Below are 23,664 nucleotides of genomic sequence, written 5' to 3' on the forward strand. Positions count from 1 at the left end.
ATTTCATTTTGAATTTCTTTCGTTGAAATGCAAGAGTTGGAATATTTGAGTAGTGTTTGATGGTTGATTACCATGTCACAGTTACAATTTCTTGATTCTTCAAAGCTCATTATGAATTTCTGTCATTGAAAATCAAGAGTTGGACTATTTCAGTAGTGTTTTGTTGTGTTTTACCTTGTCAAAGTTAAATTCTATTGATTTTTAAAAGTTCATTTTGATTTTCTTAAGTTTAATTTATTGAGTTTTAATATTTCACAAGTTTTTTGGTTGTGGTTTACATTGTCACAGTTACATTTTCTTGATTTTTCAAGGTTAATTTTGAATTTCTTTCGTTGAAATGCAAGAGTTGGAATATTTCAGTAGTGTTTGGTCGTGGTTTACCTTGTCACAGTTACATTTTATTGATTTTTCAAAGTTCATTTTGAATTTCCTTCATTGAAATAGGTTTTGGTCGTGCTTTAACTTGACACAGTTAAATTTCTTGATTTCTGTTAGGTTAGGTTAGGTTAGGCTAGATCAAGTTAGATTCGGTTAAGTTAGGTTAGGTTAGCCTTCGTCCGCGCGCGGCTGTAGGCTAACAGAACCTAACCGAACTTACCCTAATCTAACTTGTTCTAGCCTAACCTAACCTAACCTAACAAAAATCAAGAAATTTAACTGTGTCAAGGTAAAGCACGACCAAAACCTATTTCAATGAAGGAAATTCAAAATGAACTTTGAAAAATCAAGAAAATGTAACTGTGTCAAGTTAAACCACAACCAAACACTACTGAAATATTCCAACTCTTGCATTTCAACGAAAGAAATTCAAAATGAACTTTGAAAAATCAAGAAAATGTAACTGTGACAATGTAAACAACAACCAAAACACTTGTGAAATATTCCAACACGTGCAAAACAACGAAATAAATTAAAAATGAACATTGAAAAATCAAGAAACTGTAACTGTGACAAGGTAGACCACTATACACCACTACAGAAATATTCCAAATCTTGCATTTAAGTAATGGAAATTCAAATAAACATGGAAAAATCAAGAAAATGTAAATGTGACAAGTTATACAAAAACCAACCGCTACTGAAATTTTCCAACTCCTGCATTTCAAGGAAAGTAATTCAACATGAACATTGAAAAATCAAGAAAATGGAACTGTGACAAGGTAAACCACAACCAAACACTACTGAAATATTCCAACTCTTGCTTTACAACAATAGAAATTCAAAATGAACTTTGAAAAATCAAGAAAATGTAACTGTGACAAGTTAAACCACAACCTAACACTACAGAAATATTCCAACTCTTGCATTTCAACTAAAGAAATTCAAAATGAACTTTGAAAAATCAAGAAAATGTAACTGTGACAAGGTAAACCACAACCAAACACTAATGAAATATTACAACTCTTTCATTTAAAAGAAATAAAATCAAATTAACTTTGTACAATCAAGAAAAATGTAACTGTGACAAGGTAAACCACAACCAAACACTACTGAAATATTCCAACTCTTGCATTTCAACGAAAGAAATTCAAAATGAACGTTGAAAAATCAACAAAATGTAACTATGACAAGGTAAACAAAAACAAAACACTACAGAAATAGTCCAACTCTTTCATTTCAACGAAAGAAATTCAAAATGAACCTTGAAAAATCAATAAAATGTAACTGTGACAAGGTAAACCACAACCAAACACTACTGAAATTTTCCGACTCATGCATTTCAACGAAAGAAATTAAAAATGAACTTTGTAAAATCAAGAAAATGTCACTGTGACAAGTTAAACCACACCCAAACACTAGTGAAATATTCTAACTCGTGCTTTTCAAGGAAAGTAATTCAAAATGAACTTTGAAAAATCAAGACAATGGAAATGTGACAAGGTAAACCATAACCAACACTTCTGAAATATTCCAAATCTTGCAATTCAACAAAAGAAATTCTAAATGATAATTGAAAATTCATGAAAATTTAACTGTGACAAGGTACACCATAAGCAAACACTACTAAAATATTCCAACTCTTTCATTTCAATGAAAGAAATTAAAAATTAACCTTGAAAAAATCAATAAAATGAAACTGTGACAAGGTAAACCACAACCAAACACTACTGAAATATTCCAACTCTTGCATTTCAACGAAAGAAATTCAAAATGAACGTTGAAAAATCATGAAAATGTAACTGTGACAAGGTAAACCATAACCAAACACTACTGAAACATTCCAAATCTTGCATTTCAACGAAAGAAATTCAATATGAACTTTGAAAAATCAAGAAAATGTAACTGTGACATGGTAAACCTCAACCAAACACTACTGAATTATTCCAACTCTTGCATCTCAACGAAAGAAATTACTGAAATATTCCAACTCTTGCATTTCAAAGAAAGAAATTCAAATGAACTTTGAACAATCAATAAAAATGTAACTGTGAAAAGGTAAACCACAACCAAACACTACTGAAATATTTCAACTCTTGCATTTCAACGAAAGAAATTCAAAATGAACGTTGAAAAATCAAGAAAATGTACCTCTGACAAGGTAAACCACAACCAAACACTACTGAAATATTCAAACTCTTGCATTTCAAAGAAAGAAATTCAAAATGAACTTTGAAAAATCAATAAAATGTAACTATGACAAGGTAAACCACAACCAAACACTACTGAAATATTCCAACTCTTGCATTTCAAGGAAATAAATTCAAAATGAACTTTGAACAATCATGAAAATGTAACTGTGACAAGGTAAACCATAACCAAACACTACTGAAATATTCCAACTCTTGCATTTCAACGAAAGAAATTCAAGATGAACTTTGAAAAATCAAGAAAATGTAACTGTGACAAGGTAAACCATAACCAAACACTAATGAAATATTCCAACTCGTGCATTTCAAAGAAATAAATTCAAAATGAAATTTTAAAAAATCAAGAAAATGAAACTGTGACAATGTAAACCAAAACCAAACACTACTTAAATATTCCAACTATTGCATTTCAACGAAAGAAATAAAAAATTAACTTTTAAAAAATCATGAAAATGTAACAGTGACATGGTAAACCATAACCAAACTCTACTGAAACAATCCAACTCTTGCATTTCAACGAAAGAAATTCAAAATAAACTTTGAAAAATCAAGAAAATTTAACTGTGACAAGGTAAACCACTACAAAACACTACTGAATTATTCCAAATCTTTCATTTCAACGAAAGGAATAAATAATGAACTTTTAAAATTAAAGAAAATGTAAATGTGACAAGGTAAACAACAAACAAAAACCACTTAATTATTAAAAATCTTACCTTTCAATGAAAGAAATTCAAAAAGAACTTTGAAAAATAAATAAAATATAACTGTGTCAAGCTAAACCTAACACTACTTAAATATTCCAACTCTTGCAATTCAATGAAAGAAATTCAAAATGAACTTTGAAAAATCAAGAAAATGTAACTGTGTCAAGGTAAACCAAAACCAAACACTACTGAAATATTCCAACTCTTGCATTTCAAAGAAATAAATTCAAAATGAACATTAAAAAATCAAGAAAATGTAGCTGTGACAAGGTAAACCACAAACATACACTATTTAAATATTTCAATTCTTGCATTTCAACGAAAGAAATTCAAAATGAACTTTGAAAATACAAGAAAATGTAACTGTGACAAGGTAAACCACAACCAAACACTACTGAAATATTCCAACTCTTGCATTTCAACGAAAGAAATTCAAAATGAACTTTGAAAAATCAAGAAAATGTAACTGTGACAAGGTAAACCACCACCAAACACTACTGAAATATTCCAACTTGCATTTCAATGAAAGAAATACAAAATGAACTTTGAAAAATAAAGAAAATGTAACTGTGACAAGGTAAACCACAACCAAACACTACTGAAATATTCCAACTCTTGTATTTCAACGAAAGAAATTCAAAATGAACTTTACAAAATAAAGAAACTTTAAACGTGACAATTTAAAAACTTAACAAAAACTAATTAAATATTAAAACTATTTCAATTCAACGAAAGAAATTCAAAATGAACTTTGAAAAAATCAAGAAAATGAATCTGTTACATGGTAGACCATAACCAAACACAAATGAAATATTCCAACTCTTGCATTTCAACGATAAAAATTCAAAATGAACATTAAAAATCAAGAAAATGTAAGTGTGAGAATGTAAACAACAAACAAACACTACTGAAATATTCCAAATCTTTAATTAAAACGAAAGAAATACAAAATTAATTTGAAAAATCAAGAAAATGTAACTGTGACAAGGTAAACCATAACCAAACACTACTGAAATATTCCAACTCTTGCATTTCAACGAAAGAAATTCAAAATGAACTTTGAAAAATCAAGAAAATGTAACTGTGACAAGGTAAACCACAACCAAACACTAGTGAAATATTCAAACTCTCGCATTTCAACGAAAGAAATTCAAATGAACTTTGAAAAATCAAGAAAATTTAACTGTGACAAGGTAAACCACAACCAAACACAACTGAAATATTCCAACTCTTGCATTTCAAAGAAAGAAATTCAAAATGAACTTTGAAAAATCAAGAAAATTTAACTGTGACAAGGTAAACCACAACCAAACACTACTGAAATATTCCAACTCTTGCATTTCAACGAAAGAAATTCAAAATGAAGTTTGAAAAATCAGGCCTTTGGGGTGTCGGGGGACCTTTTTTGGGGGGGGGGGCCGAGGGGGAGGGTCGTTATGTGTCTCAATGCACAAAAAATATTAAAAAATGGGGAAGGGGAGGGGAGGAGGGGGAGGGGGAGGGGATGGAGATATAAAGTTTTTTTTTATAATATTTGTAGAGGCAAGGTGAACCATTCGTTTATATCGCAATAGAAATTATCAAACCTTACTATGACCAGAATATAGTGTCTTTTTTGGCTTCACTAATCTAATTTAGCAAAAGGGTGAATGCATGCACTTGACGTGATTCAAAAGGGAGAACATTATATTTCCTTTGGGGAGAAAAAATCTTTCAATATTCCCGCTGAGATATACTTTTACACAGTGTTTGAAAATGTTGCATTTAGAAATGGCCTATAAAAGCTGGAAGAAATTGATAAATATTTCTATATGAAAGGTATGAAAAAAATGCTTACATTTAGATATCCCGGCTGCACTTGGGCATCGGAAGGACCAGGTAGTGCATTCTGGACGGCCACTTCCTGACCTTGCATAAGTAGGGCAGCTCTTGAATGCCCAAGCAACGTATGATGGAAGGTGGACGGGCCGGTGGCTTTACATTCTTGTACAGATGATAGCAATGGTTTTGGAGGCTTCAGCCAGCTACCATATTGCCGGACAGTAGCCTTCGCATTGCCCGCATTATTAACCCTTGTTTTCTTAGCGGGTGTTTGCGATTGGCATTCTTCACAATTTGCCTTAAAAAGAAGATAAAAAGTTAGTATTGAAATAATTTGCCCCTTTTTTTACATAAAGAAAGTTAGTATCATCATCCATATAATTTTATTTAGACAAGGTAATTATCACTAAGAAAGCACAACGTAAAAAAATTTCGTGAAATATACTAATTGTATCCTTTTTTGATTCTGAGAAAGAAGAATTATTGCTCACTGAGTCGTTCAAAATTCAGTATATAAAAGTCAGTCTAATTTCTTATTTTTAGGCGTTTCTGTTCTTTTCTGGTTTTAATCTGCATTGAGCATGCCTTGGTTGATGCATTTAAAGTATTAACGGTATGTTTTATCTTTCCATATCCTTTTTTCGATAGCTGGTATTTATCACACCCCCAGACAAACAGCCCCCGGAAAATAACCCCCCCGGAAAATATCCCTGAGAAAAGACATGGAAAAATACCCCTCCCCCCACCACCGAAAGAAATGGTAAAAATACTATTCAATCTACGCATAATAGAGCAATGTATCTTTTTCTTAAAACCACCTCCCTTACTTTTCACGCGAAGAAGCAGTTTGTTTTCAACTTACAATGGAGGTGTTAGACTTGAGGCATTGTCAACCCCCCCCCCCCCTTTCACCAATATCCTAAAAATATTGTTAGGCATTAATTTTGGAAATAACTCATTTCCATGCCTCCATACCACAGAGAATTACGCAAAGCCTGTAACCACACTTGATTAATTAACAATAATCTCTCTTGTCACACGAAACTGTTTTTTTTTAATTCGATAGGAAAAACTGTTTTTTTCAGAGAAACCTTTTGGTTAAGCCGCTATCCAAATTCTTGTATATTTACCAAAGCCGGATGTACTTTAAAGGGGTGTCAGTAATTATCAGATATTTAAATCGTTGCGAGAAATCTGTAAGTCAAGCCATAGCGGACAGTATATTAAGGGATTGACAGAAAGTTGACAGTTGCTTTTAGATAAGATACGGAATTTATCAAAAACAGAATTAAGGTCGTAAACAGAGGGGGAAGGAACGATGGGGTTTACGTAACGAAAAAAGAGCGTATTTTACGCTTTTTATTGAGTATAAACATCATATAGTGGCGTTTGTATCGGGGGGGGGCGTTACCCGAATATAGTAGAGGGTAACCACGGAAAACAAATTTATTTTTAAAATAAAAAATGAAAACAGAACTTACATTGCTAATTGTGGCTGCCAAGGCTTCAAGTTCATCAATAATTTCATGTGTTCTATCCATTGTGTTCTGGAACTTTCTGATAATTTAATCACATTGCATGCCCGTTATATACGAAATCTCAATGGCGAATTGTTATGTAACGGGGAAATCATATGTAACCAGCCCTCTGATTGGCTGAGAAGGAGGATGTATCCGACTCGCTGATTGGCTGAGAAGGTTGCATGTACTTCCGGTTTTCTATTCCAGGACACCTTGACATTCATCCCTAGAATGCACTTGTCCAAAACAACAATAATAAAAAAATCCCTCAGTCCTAAATATCAATGAAACCTTAATGTTTCTTAAGTCTACCCTCGTGAATCAATAATTTTCCCTCGCAATTTTATACAGCAATTTTACAGGCCAGACTAAACTACAGAAAAATTAAACCATAATGTTTATTAATTACAGCCTCGTGAATCAATAATTTTCCATAGCCATTATATAAATCAAAGTGAGAAATTTCCTGTTTTTTTCATTCTCACTGAGAAAACCATATAACAGACATGAATTGCTGTTGACATCCATAAATGTGACAAAGTTCCTGTTTTTCAAATTCTCACTGACAAAAACCATTAAACATCCATGAAAAACATCAAATAAATCTACCAACACACATAACCATCCAAGAAAACATACAGAAATGTGACAAAATTCCTGTTTTTTCATTCTCATTGACAAAAACCATAAACCACGTGGGTCTCGTGCTCATATATGATGTTAAAAAAAGTTGTAGGTGGCAGCAGGGGTGAATCGTCGGGCTGGTACCCCCATTTCTACTCCTGTCAGACAACAGGCATAAAAAAAACTGTAGCATAAACTATTGTATTAAAACCTGAGAAAAATAGTTTGTCCCGTTTTCCAAAAGTTCTCAGTCCCTCTCCCCTTCTGAAGAAAAAGGCACACTTTTTCTGAATGTTCTAACTCGATTCTCAAGTTGTTAGAAACAACAAATTATACTTTCCAAATCATCCAAAGAGTATAGGTGACTTATAACAGTGGAAACTGGCTCTAGTGTCGACAGAAAAAAATCATGGTTGCCATCTAGCGTTTGGCAACACTTGGTATTTTTCAAGTTTTGTAATCGTTTTTCTGCCAGGAACTAAGATTAGACACTTATTACTACTTTAATGTAACAACTATCAAAATTAAATGAATAATTCTTATTATTATAGTTTAAAATGCCAAGTGTCGCCAACCGCTAGATAGCATTGAGGTTTATTGTCATGTAGGGGAATTGCCACATTTATATGTATCTTAGAAGTTCAGGAAAAATTGGTGATTCAGTTTTTAATGAAAAAGGCCACCGTATAGAGTTGTGCAGATGTTGGTGGCAGTCCTGGGTTCAAAAAAACAACGTGGGTGAAAAATCAGGAAAAGATAAACTAAAACGTACGGCACCAGACAGCTTCAGAAGGTGCAGCTTTTCTTTGAAGGTGTAGTTGTCTTTGTGGATTAACGAATTGTTAATTTTTGAATTTTCACGAACCAAAAGCGTTGTCAATTTTAACTAGCCCGTTTTACTGATTTATTTTCCTGGTTCAACGTGACAACGCTGATGAGAACGTGATACCGTTTTAGTAGCCTCATAAATATGTAACAATCAAAATTATCTTTTAATTACTTGGTTTTCAGGTGTGAATAGACCTGAGAGGGCTCCAAGGGGGGCAATCCCTGTAATGAGATGTAGTCGCTTGCGTTTAAGCAAAAAAAAAAAAAAAAAAAACGAAAATAAGCATACTTTCTTATAAGCATTCAGAAAATAACTGGCAACTTCGCTCTCCAGGGCAACTACCTGCTCTATAGCATCATGTCATAGCTTTCAGGTCTCACCAACACTCTAAATTATTATATCTGATTATTATCTATTTTATATAACAAATATAATTCAAATAGAATTCCAACTAAAAATACCAAATACATCTGTCCAGTATAAGCGTTGCTGTCGTCACTTGTTATCCTCCAAGTATATCCAGGGGCGTAATTTCGTCAAAATCCTGGGGGAAGGGGCAAAGTTGAAGCTGATTTTCCAAATCAAGTTGAAATGACCAAATGGAAAATGAGCCATATAGTACCATAAAGGCAAAGGTTACCTAAAGAAAACTGATCAGTTTCAGTGGATTCATGAATTATGAAGGCCTATCTTAGTTTTGACAAGGGTTTTTAAAGACGCTAAATTTCAGCTGGGGGGTGGGGCAAAATAGGGTCTGGTGGGGTAGTTGCCCACCCCTGCCTTATAGAAAATAACGCCTCTGACTACATCTGATGATTTTGCAGACCCAATAGACCCCATTTTAACTAAATAGAGTTCCAGTATAAAAAAAACCATAGAGTTCCAGTAAAAATACATAATAAGTTTGTCCTTTATAGGGGTTGCTGTCGTCACTTGGTATCCTCCAAATATGTCTGATGATTTTGGAGACCCAATAGACCCTATTTTTCCTAAACTATTGGATGCTGCTAACGAAGAAGGTCTAAAAATTGCGTTTCACATTGAACCCTACAAAGGGCGAAAAGTCGTCTCACTCAGGGAAAACCTTAAATATATCGTAGAAAAATACGGTGATCATCCAGCACTGTTCAAAACGGAACGTCATGGTAAATTAGTCCCTGCATATTATATATATGACTCGTATCTCATACCATTTAAAGAATGGTCAAGATTATTAAGTAAGAATGGCGAGTTGTCAGTAAGAGGGACAGAGTTGGATGGATTCTTTCTAGGCCTGCTGATTGAACTGAAGCATAGGTAAGCTAATTCAAATTGTCTTTTGCCCTTGGGTAAGTAGTTACTTTTAGAACAATTTCTTTAGTATTTTTAAGAAAGCAGTTGATCTTGAAAATGCAGAACACTGAAAATGTTGTAGATGAGTAGAAACTCAGTAGAACTGAAATAGAAAATACTAAGTACTGCAAATGCCAGATAGAAATAGAAACTCGGTAGAAGTAGACGTATAATAATATAGAAAATGCTAAATAATTTTCAAAAATATATTTAAGGGATGGAGCAATCAGATGCTATAAATAGAAATAGAACTAGGGAGAAATAAAAATATTATAAAACATTAATTCATTTTCTAAAAGTATATTTTAGTAATAGAGCACTGATAATGCCATAGATAGAAATTGAAACTCGGTAGAAGTAGACATATAATACGAGAAGGCGTCATAACATCTAACCGTCAGGAGCACTAACGTCAGGACGTCGACAAAATTCGTCATAACATCGACAAAAAATCCGTCAGAACCACTAACCGTCATAACATTAAAAATTTTTAAACTTTAGTTTTTTTTGGTTTTAGGAGGGAAAAGGTTTCTAGGTTATGTAAGGTTATGTATTTAATATATGGTATGATTTACCCCCACCCCCCTGAAGTGCAAATATATAGCCAAAATTTGTTTCTAAACTATCATATACTTATTACTATTATACAAACTTTATTTTTTTTTGTCGAGGTTAGTAGAGATGACCCTATTGATCGTGTCGCTCACCCCTGCTGCCACCTACAATTTAGTTTAATACTGACAGGAGTCCTTATATGGGCATAGAGTCATTAGGGAGAATGATTGCGTAATCGGTCAATGACCTCTTTCTCCAGGTGTGTTTTTGGCACGCCCTCAGCGAATGTCAATGTTGTTGTTATTGTTTCCGAGGCCAAATGCCAGGGTCAATGTTATTTTGAATAGAGTCATTTGAGAGAACACGTGGTTAATAGGGTCAATGTTATTGTCGTTCGAAGCAAAGTTAATGACATTTCCTTCCTGTTTGAGCCAGATGTTATGATCCGGAAATAGTATTTGTTATTGTTATTCGAACCAGATTTTATGAGGTTCACGGAAACAGTTAATGACACTTCCTTCCAGTTCGAGGCAGATGTTATGATCCAGAAATAGTATTTGTTATTGTTATTCGAGCCAGATGTTATGAGGTTCCCGGAAACAGTTAATTAATGTCTGACAGATGACGTCAAGTTAATTAATGTCCTTGCATTTCCAAAGAGAATTGTCACCGAGAAACAGTTAGATCACACATGATGTCATGATTGATTGATTGACACGAAAGGGGAATTAATTTGTTGTTCTAAAGAGAATTGATTCACGAAAGGGAAATTAATTTGTTGTTTCTAACAAGAGAATCGTTTCCGAGCAGACGTATTGATCTTAGCGCGCGAAAAGGTTTCCAAATAATTTGAAATGCATTGGCGCAGAGATAACAAAAGGAACACGCAGAAATTACGTTTAGGGATTATTTGGGCGAAACCGTTTTAGCTATTTTATGGAACTATTTCGGCGAAACAGCTAGAAACATTTTAAAAGGTGATTTTTGAAGAGATTTTGGAAGAGGTTTTGAGTGTGGTCGTTATAATACACAAGTTGTATTTTAACAGTGTTGTGAGGTCCTCTACCCCAACCCCAAAGGCTTCTCATACCCCACCCCAAACCCGCAGGAACCCCCCGGGGCTCCAAGGCCCCCCCCGTACGCACAGGGCCCCCGGCGCCCCCCAAGGCCCACCCAGACCCCCAAAGGCCATCCCCGGGTCCCCCAAAGGCCCATCGAGCTCCCGAAGGACCAACGGGATCCCAAAGGCCCTCCCCTGGTCCCCTAATGTCCCCCACGCCCACTACGGCCCGCCCTTGGCCCTGATTGTATCCCCCCCGGTCCTCAAAGGCCCCCCACCCGTTCCAAGGGCCACCGGCGCCCCCAAAGGGCCCCCAGACCCCTAAAGACCATCCCCGGGCCCCCCAAAGACCCTCCCTCGGTCCCCAAAGGCCCCCCAGGCTCCCAACTGGCCCCCGGACCCCCAAAGGCCTTCCCCCGGCACCCAAAGGTCCACCGGACTCCCCAAGGACCAACGGGGTCCCAAAGGGCCCCCAGACCCCAAAAAGGCCATACCCGAGCCCCAAAGGCCCTCCCCGGTCCCCAAAGGTCCACCAGACCCCCAAAAACCCTCCCTGTGCCACAAAGGCCATCCCCGGTTCCCCCAAAGCCCCATCGAGCTCCCAAAGGACCAACGGGGTCCCAAAGGCCCTTCACTGGTCCCCAAATGTCCCCCAGGCCCCCAACTGCCCCCCGGACCTCCAAAGGCCCACAGGGCTCCCAACAGACCACCGGGCTCCCACGGGCCCTCCCCCGGTCCACCAAGGTCCCCCGGGCTCCCAACAGACCACGCCCGCCTCACGGGCCTCCTGAGCCCCAAACGCCCTCCCTGGGCCACAAAGGTCCTCCCCCGGTCACCATACATGCAAACAAAAACTTACACACACAAAAAAACTTACACACACACACAAAAACTCACACACACACACACGAAAACTTACACACACATGAACACTTACACACGCAAGCGACAACTTACACACACGACAACTTACATGCACACACACACAAAAAATTACACACACACACACACAAAACTAACACACACAAACACACAAAAACTTACACACACACACGCCAAAACTAACACACACACAAACACTTACACACACACACACACACACACAAAATTACACATGAAAAAAAAAAAAATCACAAACACACTCACAAAAACTTGAACACACAAACACACACACAAAACTTCCACACACAAACACTCAAGAAAACTTAAACAAACACTACAACTCTTAAAAACACAAAAACTTACACACACACACACACACAAAAGCTAACACAAGCACACGAAAACTAAAAACAACACAAAAACAAACATGCACACACGAACTTACACACACACACACACACACACAAAACATAAAAAAACAAACACACAAAAACTTACACACACACACGCCAAAACTTACACACACACAAAAACTAACACACACACACACAAAAACAAACACAATAAAACAAAAAAACAAACACACACACGCAAAAACACTTACACACACACACACAAACATACCATAACAAAAAAACACAAACACACACACGAAAACTTACACACACACTCAAAAACTTAAACACACAAAAAATTACACATTCACACGAAAAATCAAACACACACACACTATAACAAAAACAAACACTCCATAAATTACACACACACACACACACACACACAAACTTACACACACACAAACATTTACACACAAACACACACACACAAACACACACAAAAACTTACACATGCACACGAAAACTGACAAGCACACAAAAACTTACATGCACACAAAACTTACACACACACACACACACAAAAATTACAAACACACACACACACACACGAAAACTCACACACACACGCCAAAACTTACACACACACACAAAACTTACACACACACATACACAAAAACTTACACATGAACACAAAAAAACTCACACACATGCACAAAAACTTACACACACACACACACACACGAAAACTGACACACACACGCCAAAACTTACACACACAAAAACTTACACACACACACAAACAGACACACACAAACACACACAAAAAAAAACACACACACAAACATACACACACACAAACACACACACACACACACACACACACAAGCCAAAACTAACACACACAAAAACTTACACACACACACAAAAACTAACACCCACACGCAAAAACTTACATGCACACAAAAACTTACATGCACACAAAAACTTACACACACACAAAAACTTACACACACACACACAAAAAACTTACATCCACACACAAAAGTTTCGACACACAAAAACTTACACACACACACAAAGGCTTAGACACACAAAAGCTTACACGCACACACAAAAACTTACACCCACACGCAAAAACTTACATGCACACAAAAACTTACATGCACACAAAACTTACACACACACACAAAAACTAACACACACACACACACAAACAGACACACACACACACACACAAAATCACGCACACACAAAAACACACACACACACACACACACACACACAAACTTACACATGCACACGAAAACTCACATGCACACAAAAACTTACACACACACACACACGAAAACTTACTCACACACACGTCAAAACTTATAAACACAAAAGCTTAGACACACAAAAACTTACACACACACACACACACACAAACTTACACACACACGTCAAAACTTACATGCACACAAAAAATTACACATACACACACACAAAAAAAAATACACACACACACACACAAAAATTACATGCACAAAAAAAATAACAAATACACAAACAAACACACACAAACTCACACACAAACACACACACAAAACAAACAAAACCAAACAAAAGCATACACACGCAAAAACTTACACGCACACAAACAAACTAACACACACACGCCCAAACCAACAAGAACACAAAAACTTACATTCACACAAAAACTCAAACAAACAAAAAAAAAATCAAACACAAACAAACACAAAACTTACACACACACACAAACTTACACACACACAAAAACTTACACACACACACACACATACACACACAAAAACTAACACAAGCACACAAAAACTGACATCCACACAAAAACACTTACACACACAAAAACTTACACACACACACAAAAAAACTTAGACCAACACGCAAAAACTTACATGCACACAAAAACATAAATACACACAAAACCTTACAAACCCACACACTCAACAAAAAACGCACACACCAATACACACACACACAACCGAATACAAACACAAAAACGAAAGAAAACTAGCACACACAAGACAACAATTACTCGCACACGCACACTATTACACACACACACACAAACACATACACACACACACACACACAATCATACACAAGCACACGAAACAACAATGAACGCACAATCAAAACACAACGCACACAAACTTAAAACAACACACACACACACACACACAAAAACTAACACACACACGACAAAACATACACACACAAAAACTTACACACACACACAAAAACACACACACAAAAACATACACATGAACACAAAAAAACTTACACACACACACACACAAAAACTTACACACACACTCCAAAACTTACACACACAAAAACTAACACAATCACACGAAAACAAACACACACACACACACCAACACTAACACACACACGCACCCAAATCCAAACACCCAAAACAAACAACAAAAACAAACACACAAACAAAAACTTACACACACACACACACACACACACAAAAACTTACACATGCACAAGAAAAATTACATTAACACAAAAAATTACATGAACAAAAAAACTTAAACACACAAACACACACAAAACTAAAACACACACACACACACACACGAAAACTAACACACACACACGCCAAAACTTACACACACACACACAAACTTACACACACACACACACACAAAAACTTACACATGAACACAAAAAACTCACACACACATGCACAAAAACTTACACACACACACACACACACACACAAAAATTACACACACACAAACACGAAAACATACACACACACGCCAAAAATTACACACACACAAACTTACACGCACACACACACACACACAAACAAACACACACACACACACACACAAAAACTCACACACACAAAACTAACACACACACACACACAAACTTACACAAAAACACAAAAAACTTATATCAACACTCAATAGCTTAGACACACAAAAAATTACACACACACACAAAAACTTACACACACACACACACCAAAACTTACTCACACACAAAAACTTACACACACACACACACAAAAACTTACACATGCACACGAAAACTTACATGCACACAAAAACTTACATGCACACAAAAACTTACACACACACACACAAACTCACACACACACACACACGAAAACTTACACACACAAACACACATACACACACACACACACACAAACAAGCACAAGAACAAAACAAAAATTCACACACACACACACACAAAAACTTACAAACACACAAGCACACACAAAAAAAACACACACACGCACGAAAACTCACACACACACGCAAAAAATTACAAACACAAAAACTTACACACATACACACACACACACACACACACACAAACTTACACACACATACACAAAAACTTACACACACACACACAAACACACACAAACTTACAAACACGCTTACAAACTTACAAGCAAGGTTAGCCTACGTACGCGCGCGTACGTAGGCTAACCTAGCCTAACCTAACTTAACCTAACCTAATTTAATCTAACCTAAACTAACCTAATCATACACCTAACTTTTTGCCTGTCTCTCACCTAACCTAAGCTAACCTAAGTGAAGCGTACTTGGGCTAACCTAACCTAACTTAATCTAACCTAACTTAATCTAGCCTAACCTAACCATAATCGCCGGAAAAGGTTAGGTTAAATTATCATGAGACCGCATGATAAGTTAACCTAACCTAACTTAAACAGTGAAGTTCCACCATTCAGACTGGTAGACTGAGACCCCAATATTGAGCTAGTGGATTTCCACCATTCAGGCTCGTGGACTAAGACCCTAATTCTGAGCTAGTGAATTTCCACCATTCAGGCTGGTGGACTGAGACCCCAATATCGAGCTAGTGGATTTCCACCATTCAGGCTGGTGGACTCGGACCCCAATACTGAGCTAGTGAATTTCCACCGTTCAGGCTGGTGGAGTGGGACCCCAATACTGAGCTAGTGAATTTCCACCGTTCAGGCTGGTGGAGTGTGACCCCAATACTGAGCTAGTGGATTTCCACCATTCGGGCTGGTGGACTAAGACCCCAATTTTCCAACTCTTGCATTTCATGAACTTGGAAAAATCAAGAGAATGTAACTGTGAGAAGGTAAAGCACAACAAGTCACTACTGAAATATTCCAACTCGTGCATTTCACGACAGAAATTCAAATGAAATTTGAAAAATTAAGACAAAGTAACTGTGATATGGTAAGTGTGTAAGTTTTTGTGTGTGTGTGTAAGTTTTGGCGTGTGTGTGTGTAAGTTTTCGTGTGTGTGGGTAAGTTTGTGTGTGTGTGTGTTTGTATGTTTTTGTGTGTGTGTGTGAGTTTTTGTGAGTGTATGAAAGTTTTTGTGTGTGTAAGTTTTTGTGTGCATGTTAGTTTTTGTGTGCATGTTAGTTTTTGAGTGTGTGTGTTATTTTTTTTGTGTTTGTGTGTGTTTAAGTTTGTGTGTGTCTAAGATTTTGCGTGTGTTAGTTTTGTAGTGTGTGTGTTAGTTTTCATGTGTGTGTGTGTGTTTGTGTTAGTTTTTGTGTGTATGTAAGTTTTAATGTGCATGTGTTAGTTTTTTTGTGTGTGTGTGTGTGTGTGTGTGTGTGTGTGTAATTTTTTGTGTGTGTGTTATTTCTTTTGTGTGTTTGTTATTTTTTGTGCGTGTGTGTAAGTTTTTGTGTGTGTGTAAGTTTTTGTGTGCATGTATGTTTGTGTGTGCATGTAAGTTTTTGCGTGTGGGTGTTAGTTTTTGTGTGTGTGTGTGTAAGTTTTGTGTGTATATGCTTGTGTGTGTTGGTGTTATTTTGTGTGTGTTTTTGTAAGTTTGTGTGTGTTTGTGTGTGTGTGTGTGTAAGATTTTGTGTATTTTTGTTTTATTGTGTGTGTGTGTGTGTGTTTGTGTATTTTTGTAAGTTTTTGTGTGTGTAATTTTTGTCGTGTGTGTGTGTGTTTTAGTGCGTGTGTGTGTTAGTTTTTTGTGTGCATGTGTGTTTGTAAGTTTTTGTGTGTGTGTGTGTGTGGTTTTTTTTTGTGTTATTGTGTTTGTTTGTGTGTGTGTGTGTGTTTTTTTGTATGTGTGGGTTAGTTTTAGTGTGAGTGTGTGTGTGAGTTTTGTGTGTGTGTGTGTGTGTAAGTTTTTGTGTTCTTGTTTTTTTTTTGGTTGTTGTTTGTTTTCGTGTGCATTTTTAAGTTTTTGTGTGTGTGTGTGTGTATGTTTTTGTGTGTGCGTAAGTTTTGGTGTGTGTGTGTGTAAGTTTTTGTGTGTGTGTGTAAGTTTTTGTGTGTCTAAGCTATTGAGTGTGGATATTAGTTTTTCGTGTGTTTGTGTAAGTTTTTGCGTGTGTGTGTTTTTGTTTTTGTGTTTGTTAGTTTTTTTTTTGTTTGTGTGTTTTTGTTTGTGTGTGTGTGTTTGTGTGTGTAAGTTTTTGTTTGTGTATGTTTTGGAGTTTGTGTGTAAGTTTTGGTGTGTGTGTGTGTGTGTAAGTTTTGTGTGTGTGTGTGTGTGTAATTTTTTGTGCGTGTGTGTGTGAGTTTTTGTGTTAATGTGTAAGTTTTTGTGTATGTGTTTGTGTGTAAGTTTTTGTGTGTGTGTGTAAGTTTTGGCGTGTGTGTGTGAGTTTTCGTGTGTGTGTGTGTGTGTTTGTAAGTTTGTGTGTGTGTGTGTGTGTGTAAGTTTTTGTGTGCATGTAAGTTTGTGTGTGCATGTAAGTTTTAGTGTGCTTGTGTATGTTTTTGTGTGTGTGTGTGTGTGTGTGTGTAAGTTTGTGTGTGTGTGTAAGTTTGTGTGTGTGTGTGTGTGTGTGTGTGTTAGTTTTGGAGTGTGTGTGTAAGTTTTCGTGTGTGTGTGTGTGTAAGTTTTAGTGTGAATGTGTAAGTTTTTGTGTGTGTAAGTTTTGGAGTGTGTGTGTAAGTTTTCGTGCGTGTGTGTGTGTGAGTTTTTGTGTTAATGTGTAAGTTTTTGTGTGTGTGTTTGTGTGTTTGTGTTAGTTTTTGTGTGTGTTAAATTTTTGGCGTGTGTGTGTAAGTTTTTGTGTGTTTGTGTGTGTGTGTGTGTGTAAGTTTTTGTGTGCATGTTAGTTTTTGTGTGAATGTAAGTTTTAGTGTGAATGTGTAAGTTTTTGTGTGTGTGTGTTTGTTATTTTTTGTGTGTGTGTGTTTTATTTTTTGTGTGTGTGTGTTATTTTTGGCGTGTGTGTGTAATTTTTAATGGGTGTGTGTGTGTGTATGATTGTGTGTGTTTGTTTATTTTTGGTCGCGTTTGTTTAAGTTTTTGTGTGTGTGTAATTTTGTGTGTGATTTTTTATTTTTGTTTTATAGTTAGTTTTTTCGTTTTTGTGTTAGTTTTTGTGTGTGTGTGTGTAAGTTTTTGTTTTTCTCTTCGGTTTTGTGCTGATGTTTTTTTTGTGTGTTATTGTGTTAGTTTTTGTGTGTGTGTGTGTGTGTGTGTGTGTAAGTTTTTTTGTGTGTGTTAGTTTGTGTGTTTGTGTCAGTTTTGTGTGTGTGTGTGTGTAATTTTTTGTGTGTGTGTTTATGTTTTTGTGTGAATGTAATTTTTTGTGTGCATTTAAGTTTTTGCGTGTGGGTGTAAGTTTTTGTGTGTGCGTGTTAGTTTTTGATTGTATAAGCTTTTGTGTGTGGGTGTAAGTTTTGTTTGTGTGTGTGTGTAAGTTTTTGTGTGTTTGTGTTTGTTTTTTTAATTTTTTGTTGTTTTTATTGTTGTTTGTGTGTGTGTGTGTTAGTTTGTGTGTGTGTGTATTAGTAAGTTTTTGTGTGAATGTTAGTTTTGTAGTGTGTGGGTTAGTTTTTTTGTGTGTGTGTGTGTGTGTAATTTTTTGTATGTCTAAGATTTTTTGTGTGTAAGTTTTGACGTGTGTGTGAGTAAGTTTTAGTGTGTGTGTGTGTAAGTTTTTGTGTGAATGTGAGTTTTCGTGTGAATGTGTAAGTTTGTGTGTGTGTGTGTGTGTGTGTGTGTGTGTGTGTAAGTGTTTGTTTGTGCGTAAGTGTGTGTGTGTGTGTGTGTAAGTTTGTGTGTGTGTGTGTGTGTTTGTTTTTGTGAGTTTTTGTAAGTTTTTGTGTGAATTTTAGTTTTTGTGTGAATGTAAGTTTTGCGTGTGGGTGTTAGTTTGTGTGTGAGCGTGTTAGTTTTTGTGTGTCTAAGCATTTGTGTGTGTGTGTTAGTTTTTGTGTGTCTAATCTTTTGTGTGTGGATGTAAGTTTTTTGTGTGTGTGTGTGTGTAAGTTTTTGTGTGTGTGTAATTTTTTGTGTGAATTTTAGTTTTTGTGTTAATTTAAGTTTTTGCGTGTGGGTGTAAGTTTTTGTGTGTGTGTGTCAGTTTTTGTGTGTGTTAGTGTTGGCTTGTGTGTTTGTTTTTTTGGTTGTTTTAGTTTTTGTGTGTGTGTGTGTGTGTGTGTGTGTAAGTTTGTGTGTGTGTGTGTGTGTGTGTGTGTGTGTCTATTTGTTATTTTTGCGAATACTTTTCTTGTTTGTGTATGATTTCGTGTGTGTGTGTGTGTGTGTAAGATTTTTTTCGGGTGTTTGAGTTTTTTTGTGTTAATTTGTTATTTTTTGTGTATGTGTGTGTGTGTCAGTTTTTTTGTGTGTGTGTTATTTTTGGCGTGTGTGTTTTTGTTTTCGTGTGTGTGTGTGTGTGTTTTTAAGTTTTGTGTGTGTGTGTGTGTGTAAGTTTTTGTGTGCATGTAAGTTTTTGTGTGCATGTAAGTTTTAGTGTGCATGTGTTAGTTTTTGTGTGTGTGTGTGTGTGTGTGTGTGTTAGTGTGTGTGTGTGTTTAGGTGTGTGTGTGTTTGTGTTTGTTTTTGTGTGTGTGTAAGTTTTGGCGTGTGTGTGTAAGTTTTCGTGTGTGTGTGTGTGTAAGTTTTCGTGTGCATGTGTAAGTTTTTGTGTGTGTAAGTTATGGCGTGTGTGTGTTAGTTTTAGTGTGTGTGTGTGTGTGTTTAATTTTTGTGAGTGTGTGTGTGTGTGTGTGTAAGTTTTGTGCGTGTGTGTTTGTGTTTTATTGTGTTATTGTGTTAGTTTTTGTGTGTGTGTGTATTTTTTTGTTTGTGTGTAAGTTTTGGTGTGTGTGTGTGAGTTTTTTTTTGTTGGTGTTTGTTAGTTTTGTGTGTGTGTTTGTGTGTGTTAGTTTTTGTTTGCATTTAATTTTTTTTGTGCATGTTAGTTTTCGTTTTCATGTTTATTCTTTTGTGTGTGTGTGTGTGTGTTTAAGTTTTTGTGTTTGTAAGTTTTGGCTTGTTTGTGTAAGTTTTCTTGTGTGTGTGTGTGTTTAAGTGTTTTTTTTGTGTTTGTGTGTGAAAGTTTTTGTGCGAATGTTTGTTTGTATTTTTGTTTTAATGTTTAATTTTTTTTGTGTGTGTGTGTGTGTAATTTTTTGTGTGTTTGTAATTTTTTTAGTTTGTGTGTGTGATTTTTTGTGTGTGTGTTTGTGTATTTATTGTGTGTTTGTTTGTGTGTTTGTGTGTTAGTTTTTGTGTGCTTGTAAGTTTTTGTGTGTATGTAAGTTTTCGTGTGTGTAAGTTTTGGCGTGTGTGTAAGTTTTCATGTGTGTGTAAGTTTTCGTGTGTGTGTGTGTGTGTGTTGTGTTGTGTGTGTGTAAGTTTTTGTGTGCATGTATGGTGACCGGGGGAGGACCTTTGGGGCCCAGGGAGGGCGTTTGGGGATCCGGAGGCCCTTGAGGATTGAGGGGTCTTTTGGGAGCCCGGGGGACCTTTGTGGACCGGGGGTGGGCCCTGGGGAGCCCGGTGGTCGTTTGGGAGCCCTGGGGGCCTGTGGTGGTCAGGGGGGGAAGGTGGGGGCCGGGAGGACCTTTGGGGACCAGTGAAGGGCCTTTGGGACCCCGTTGGTCCTTTGGGAGCTCGAGGGGGGTTTGGGGGGCCGGGGGTGGGCCTTTGTGGCACAGGGTGGGGTTTTGGGGGTCTGGTGGACCTTTGGGGACCGGGGAGGGCCTTTGGGGCTCGGATATGGCCTTTTTGGGGTCTGGGGGCCCTTTGGGACCCCGTTGGTCCTTTGGGAGTCCGGTGGACCTTTGGGTGCCGGGGGAAGGCCTTTGGGGGTCCGGGGGCCAGTTGGGAGCCTGGGGGGCCTTTGGGGACCGAGGAGGGTCTTTGGGGGCCCGGGGATGGTCTTTAGGGGTCTGGGTGGGCCTTTGGGGGCTCCGGTGGCCCTTTGAGAGCTTGGGGGCCTTTGAGGACCGGGGGCTTCCTTCGGGGCACAGGGAGGGCAGTTGAGGGCCTGGGGGACATTTGGGGACCGGTGGAGGGCCTTTGGGAACCCGTTGGTCCTTCGGGAGCTCGATGGGCCTTTGGGGGACCCGGGGATGGCCTTTGGGGGTCTGGGTGGGCCTTTGGGGGCTCCGGTGGCCCTTTGAGAGCTTGGGGGCCTTTGAGGACCGGGGGCTTCCTTCGGGGTTGGGGTGGGGTATGAGACGCCTTTGGGGTTGGGGTAGAGGACCTCACAACACTGTTAAAATACAACTTGTGTATTATAACGACCACACTCAAAACCTCCTCCAAAATCTCTTCAAAAATCACCTTTTAAAATGTTTCTAGCTGTTTCGCCGAAATAGTTCCATAAAATAGCTAAAACGGTTTCGCCCAAATAATCCCTAAACGGAATTTCGGCATGTTCCTTTTGTTTGGCATCTCTGCGTCAATGCATTTCAAATTATTTGGAAACCTTTTCGCGCGCTAAGATCAATACGTCTGCTCGGAAACGATTCTCTTGTTAGAAACAACAAATTAATTTCCCTTTCGTGAATCAATTCTCTTTAGAACAACAAATTAATTCCCCTTTCGTGTCAATCAATCAATCATGACATCATGTGTGATCTAACTATTTCTCGGTGACAATTCTCTTTGGAAATGCAAGGACATTAATTAACTTGACGTCATCTGTCAGACATTAATTAACTGTTTCCGGGAACCTCATAACATCTGGCTCGAATAACAATAACAAATACTATTTCTGGATCATAACATCTGTCTCGAACAGGAAGGAAGTGTGATTAACTGTTTCCGTGAACCTCATAACATCTGGCTCGAATAACAATAACAAATACTATTTCCGGATCATAACATCTGCCTCGAACAGGAAGTACGTGTCATTAACTTTGCTTCGAACGACAATAACATTGACCCCATTAACCACGTGTTCTCTCAAATGACTGTTCAAAACAACATTGACCTTGACATTTGGCCTCGGAAACAATAACAACAACATTGACATTCGCTAAGAGCGTGCCAAAAACACACCTGGAGAAAGAGGTCATTGACCGATTACGCAATCATTCTCACTAATGACTCTATGCCCATATAAGGACTCCTGTCAGTATTAAACTAAATTGTAGGTGGCAGCAGGGGTGAGCGACACGATCAATAGGGTCATCTCTACTGAGGTTATGACGGTTAGTGGTTCTGACGGTTAGATCTTATGACGTTTAGTGCTTGTGACGGTTAGTCGAAATGGTAGCACCCTATATAATACTATTGAAAAATGCTAAATAATTTTCATAAAGTATATTTCAGGAGTAGAGCAATAAAATGATATAGAAAGAAATGAAACTCAACTGAAACAAAAAGACAATAAAATAACAATTTTCGAAAAGTATATTTCGGGAACAGAGCACTGAAAATGCTATGCATAGAAATATAGTCCTTTTTCACGAGGACGAGAACTGAAGGTCATCTGTCCTTTGAAGAACTGAAGGTCATCTGTCCACAAGAACCTGCGCTTTCGCGTTTGTTTGATAACAACTTGAAGGATTTTGTAGGTTTTGTATTTATTCTTTAGATTTATTTTTTTTTTGAATTAAAATCCACCAACAATTTTCTCCAACAGCGTTATTTTATCAGCATATCTTTAGAAGAATTCTTGTTTAGATGTTGGAAAAACAACTGTAGAATTGTTGCTAAGAATTTTCTATAAGAGGCTGTTGCCTCTTACTAAATCGATTTTTTAGTTCCTTCAATTTTGAGTGAATTCCAACTCAAATATTCAGCTTTAGACGTCGCGCTTGGAGATCGTTTTTTGGCCATCTAAGATTGAACCGCATTCGTGGCAATTACGAATTTTGAATTAAATTCACCGTACAACGAAAATTTGCATCCCTACATCGATTGGTGACATCTGCAGAATTGCAAGGCAGCTGCCTATTTGTTAATTTTCGTTTAAATATCACTATTTGCTATTTTGTGCCTTGCAACTTCGAAACTTTAAACTGCAATTCTGCTGCAGTGATTCAAAATGGTATTATGTAAAAGGACCGCCTTTGGGAAAGATAAAAGGACCCCCTTTGGGGAAAATTATATTTACATCCCTCTCCCTCAAACGATTCAGTTTCTATTGACCTGTTTGCATGGGCGCCCATAAGGGGGGCACCCGCC

General features: G+C 37.2%; 1 protein-coding gene across 1 annotated transcript in view; it reads left to right on the forward strand.

Annotated features, from left to right (window-relative positions):
* The window catches only part of LOC148955788 (glycoprotein endo-alpha-1,2-mannosidase), a 59,690-nt gene that overhangs the window by 25,018 nt on the left and 11,008 nt on the right, over positions 1-23,664 (forward strand). The window contains exon 3 of the mRNA XM_089104244.1: positions 9,007-9,385. Coding sequence (XP_088960370.1) covers positions 9,007-9,385 — 379 coding nt within the window. The remainder of the gene's footprint in view (positions 1-9,006; positions 9,386-23,664) is intronic.

The sequence above is a fragment of the Artemia sp. Qi Xiang Cuo genome, chromosome 2, assembly GCF_049724085.1.
Source record: "Artemia sp. Qi Xiang Cuo chromosome 2, ASM4972408v1, whole genome shotgun sequence".
NCBI lineage: Eukaryota > Metazoa > Arthropoda > Branchiopoda > Anostraca > Artemiidae > Artemia > Artemia sp. Qi Xiang Cuo.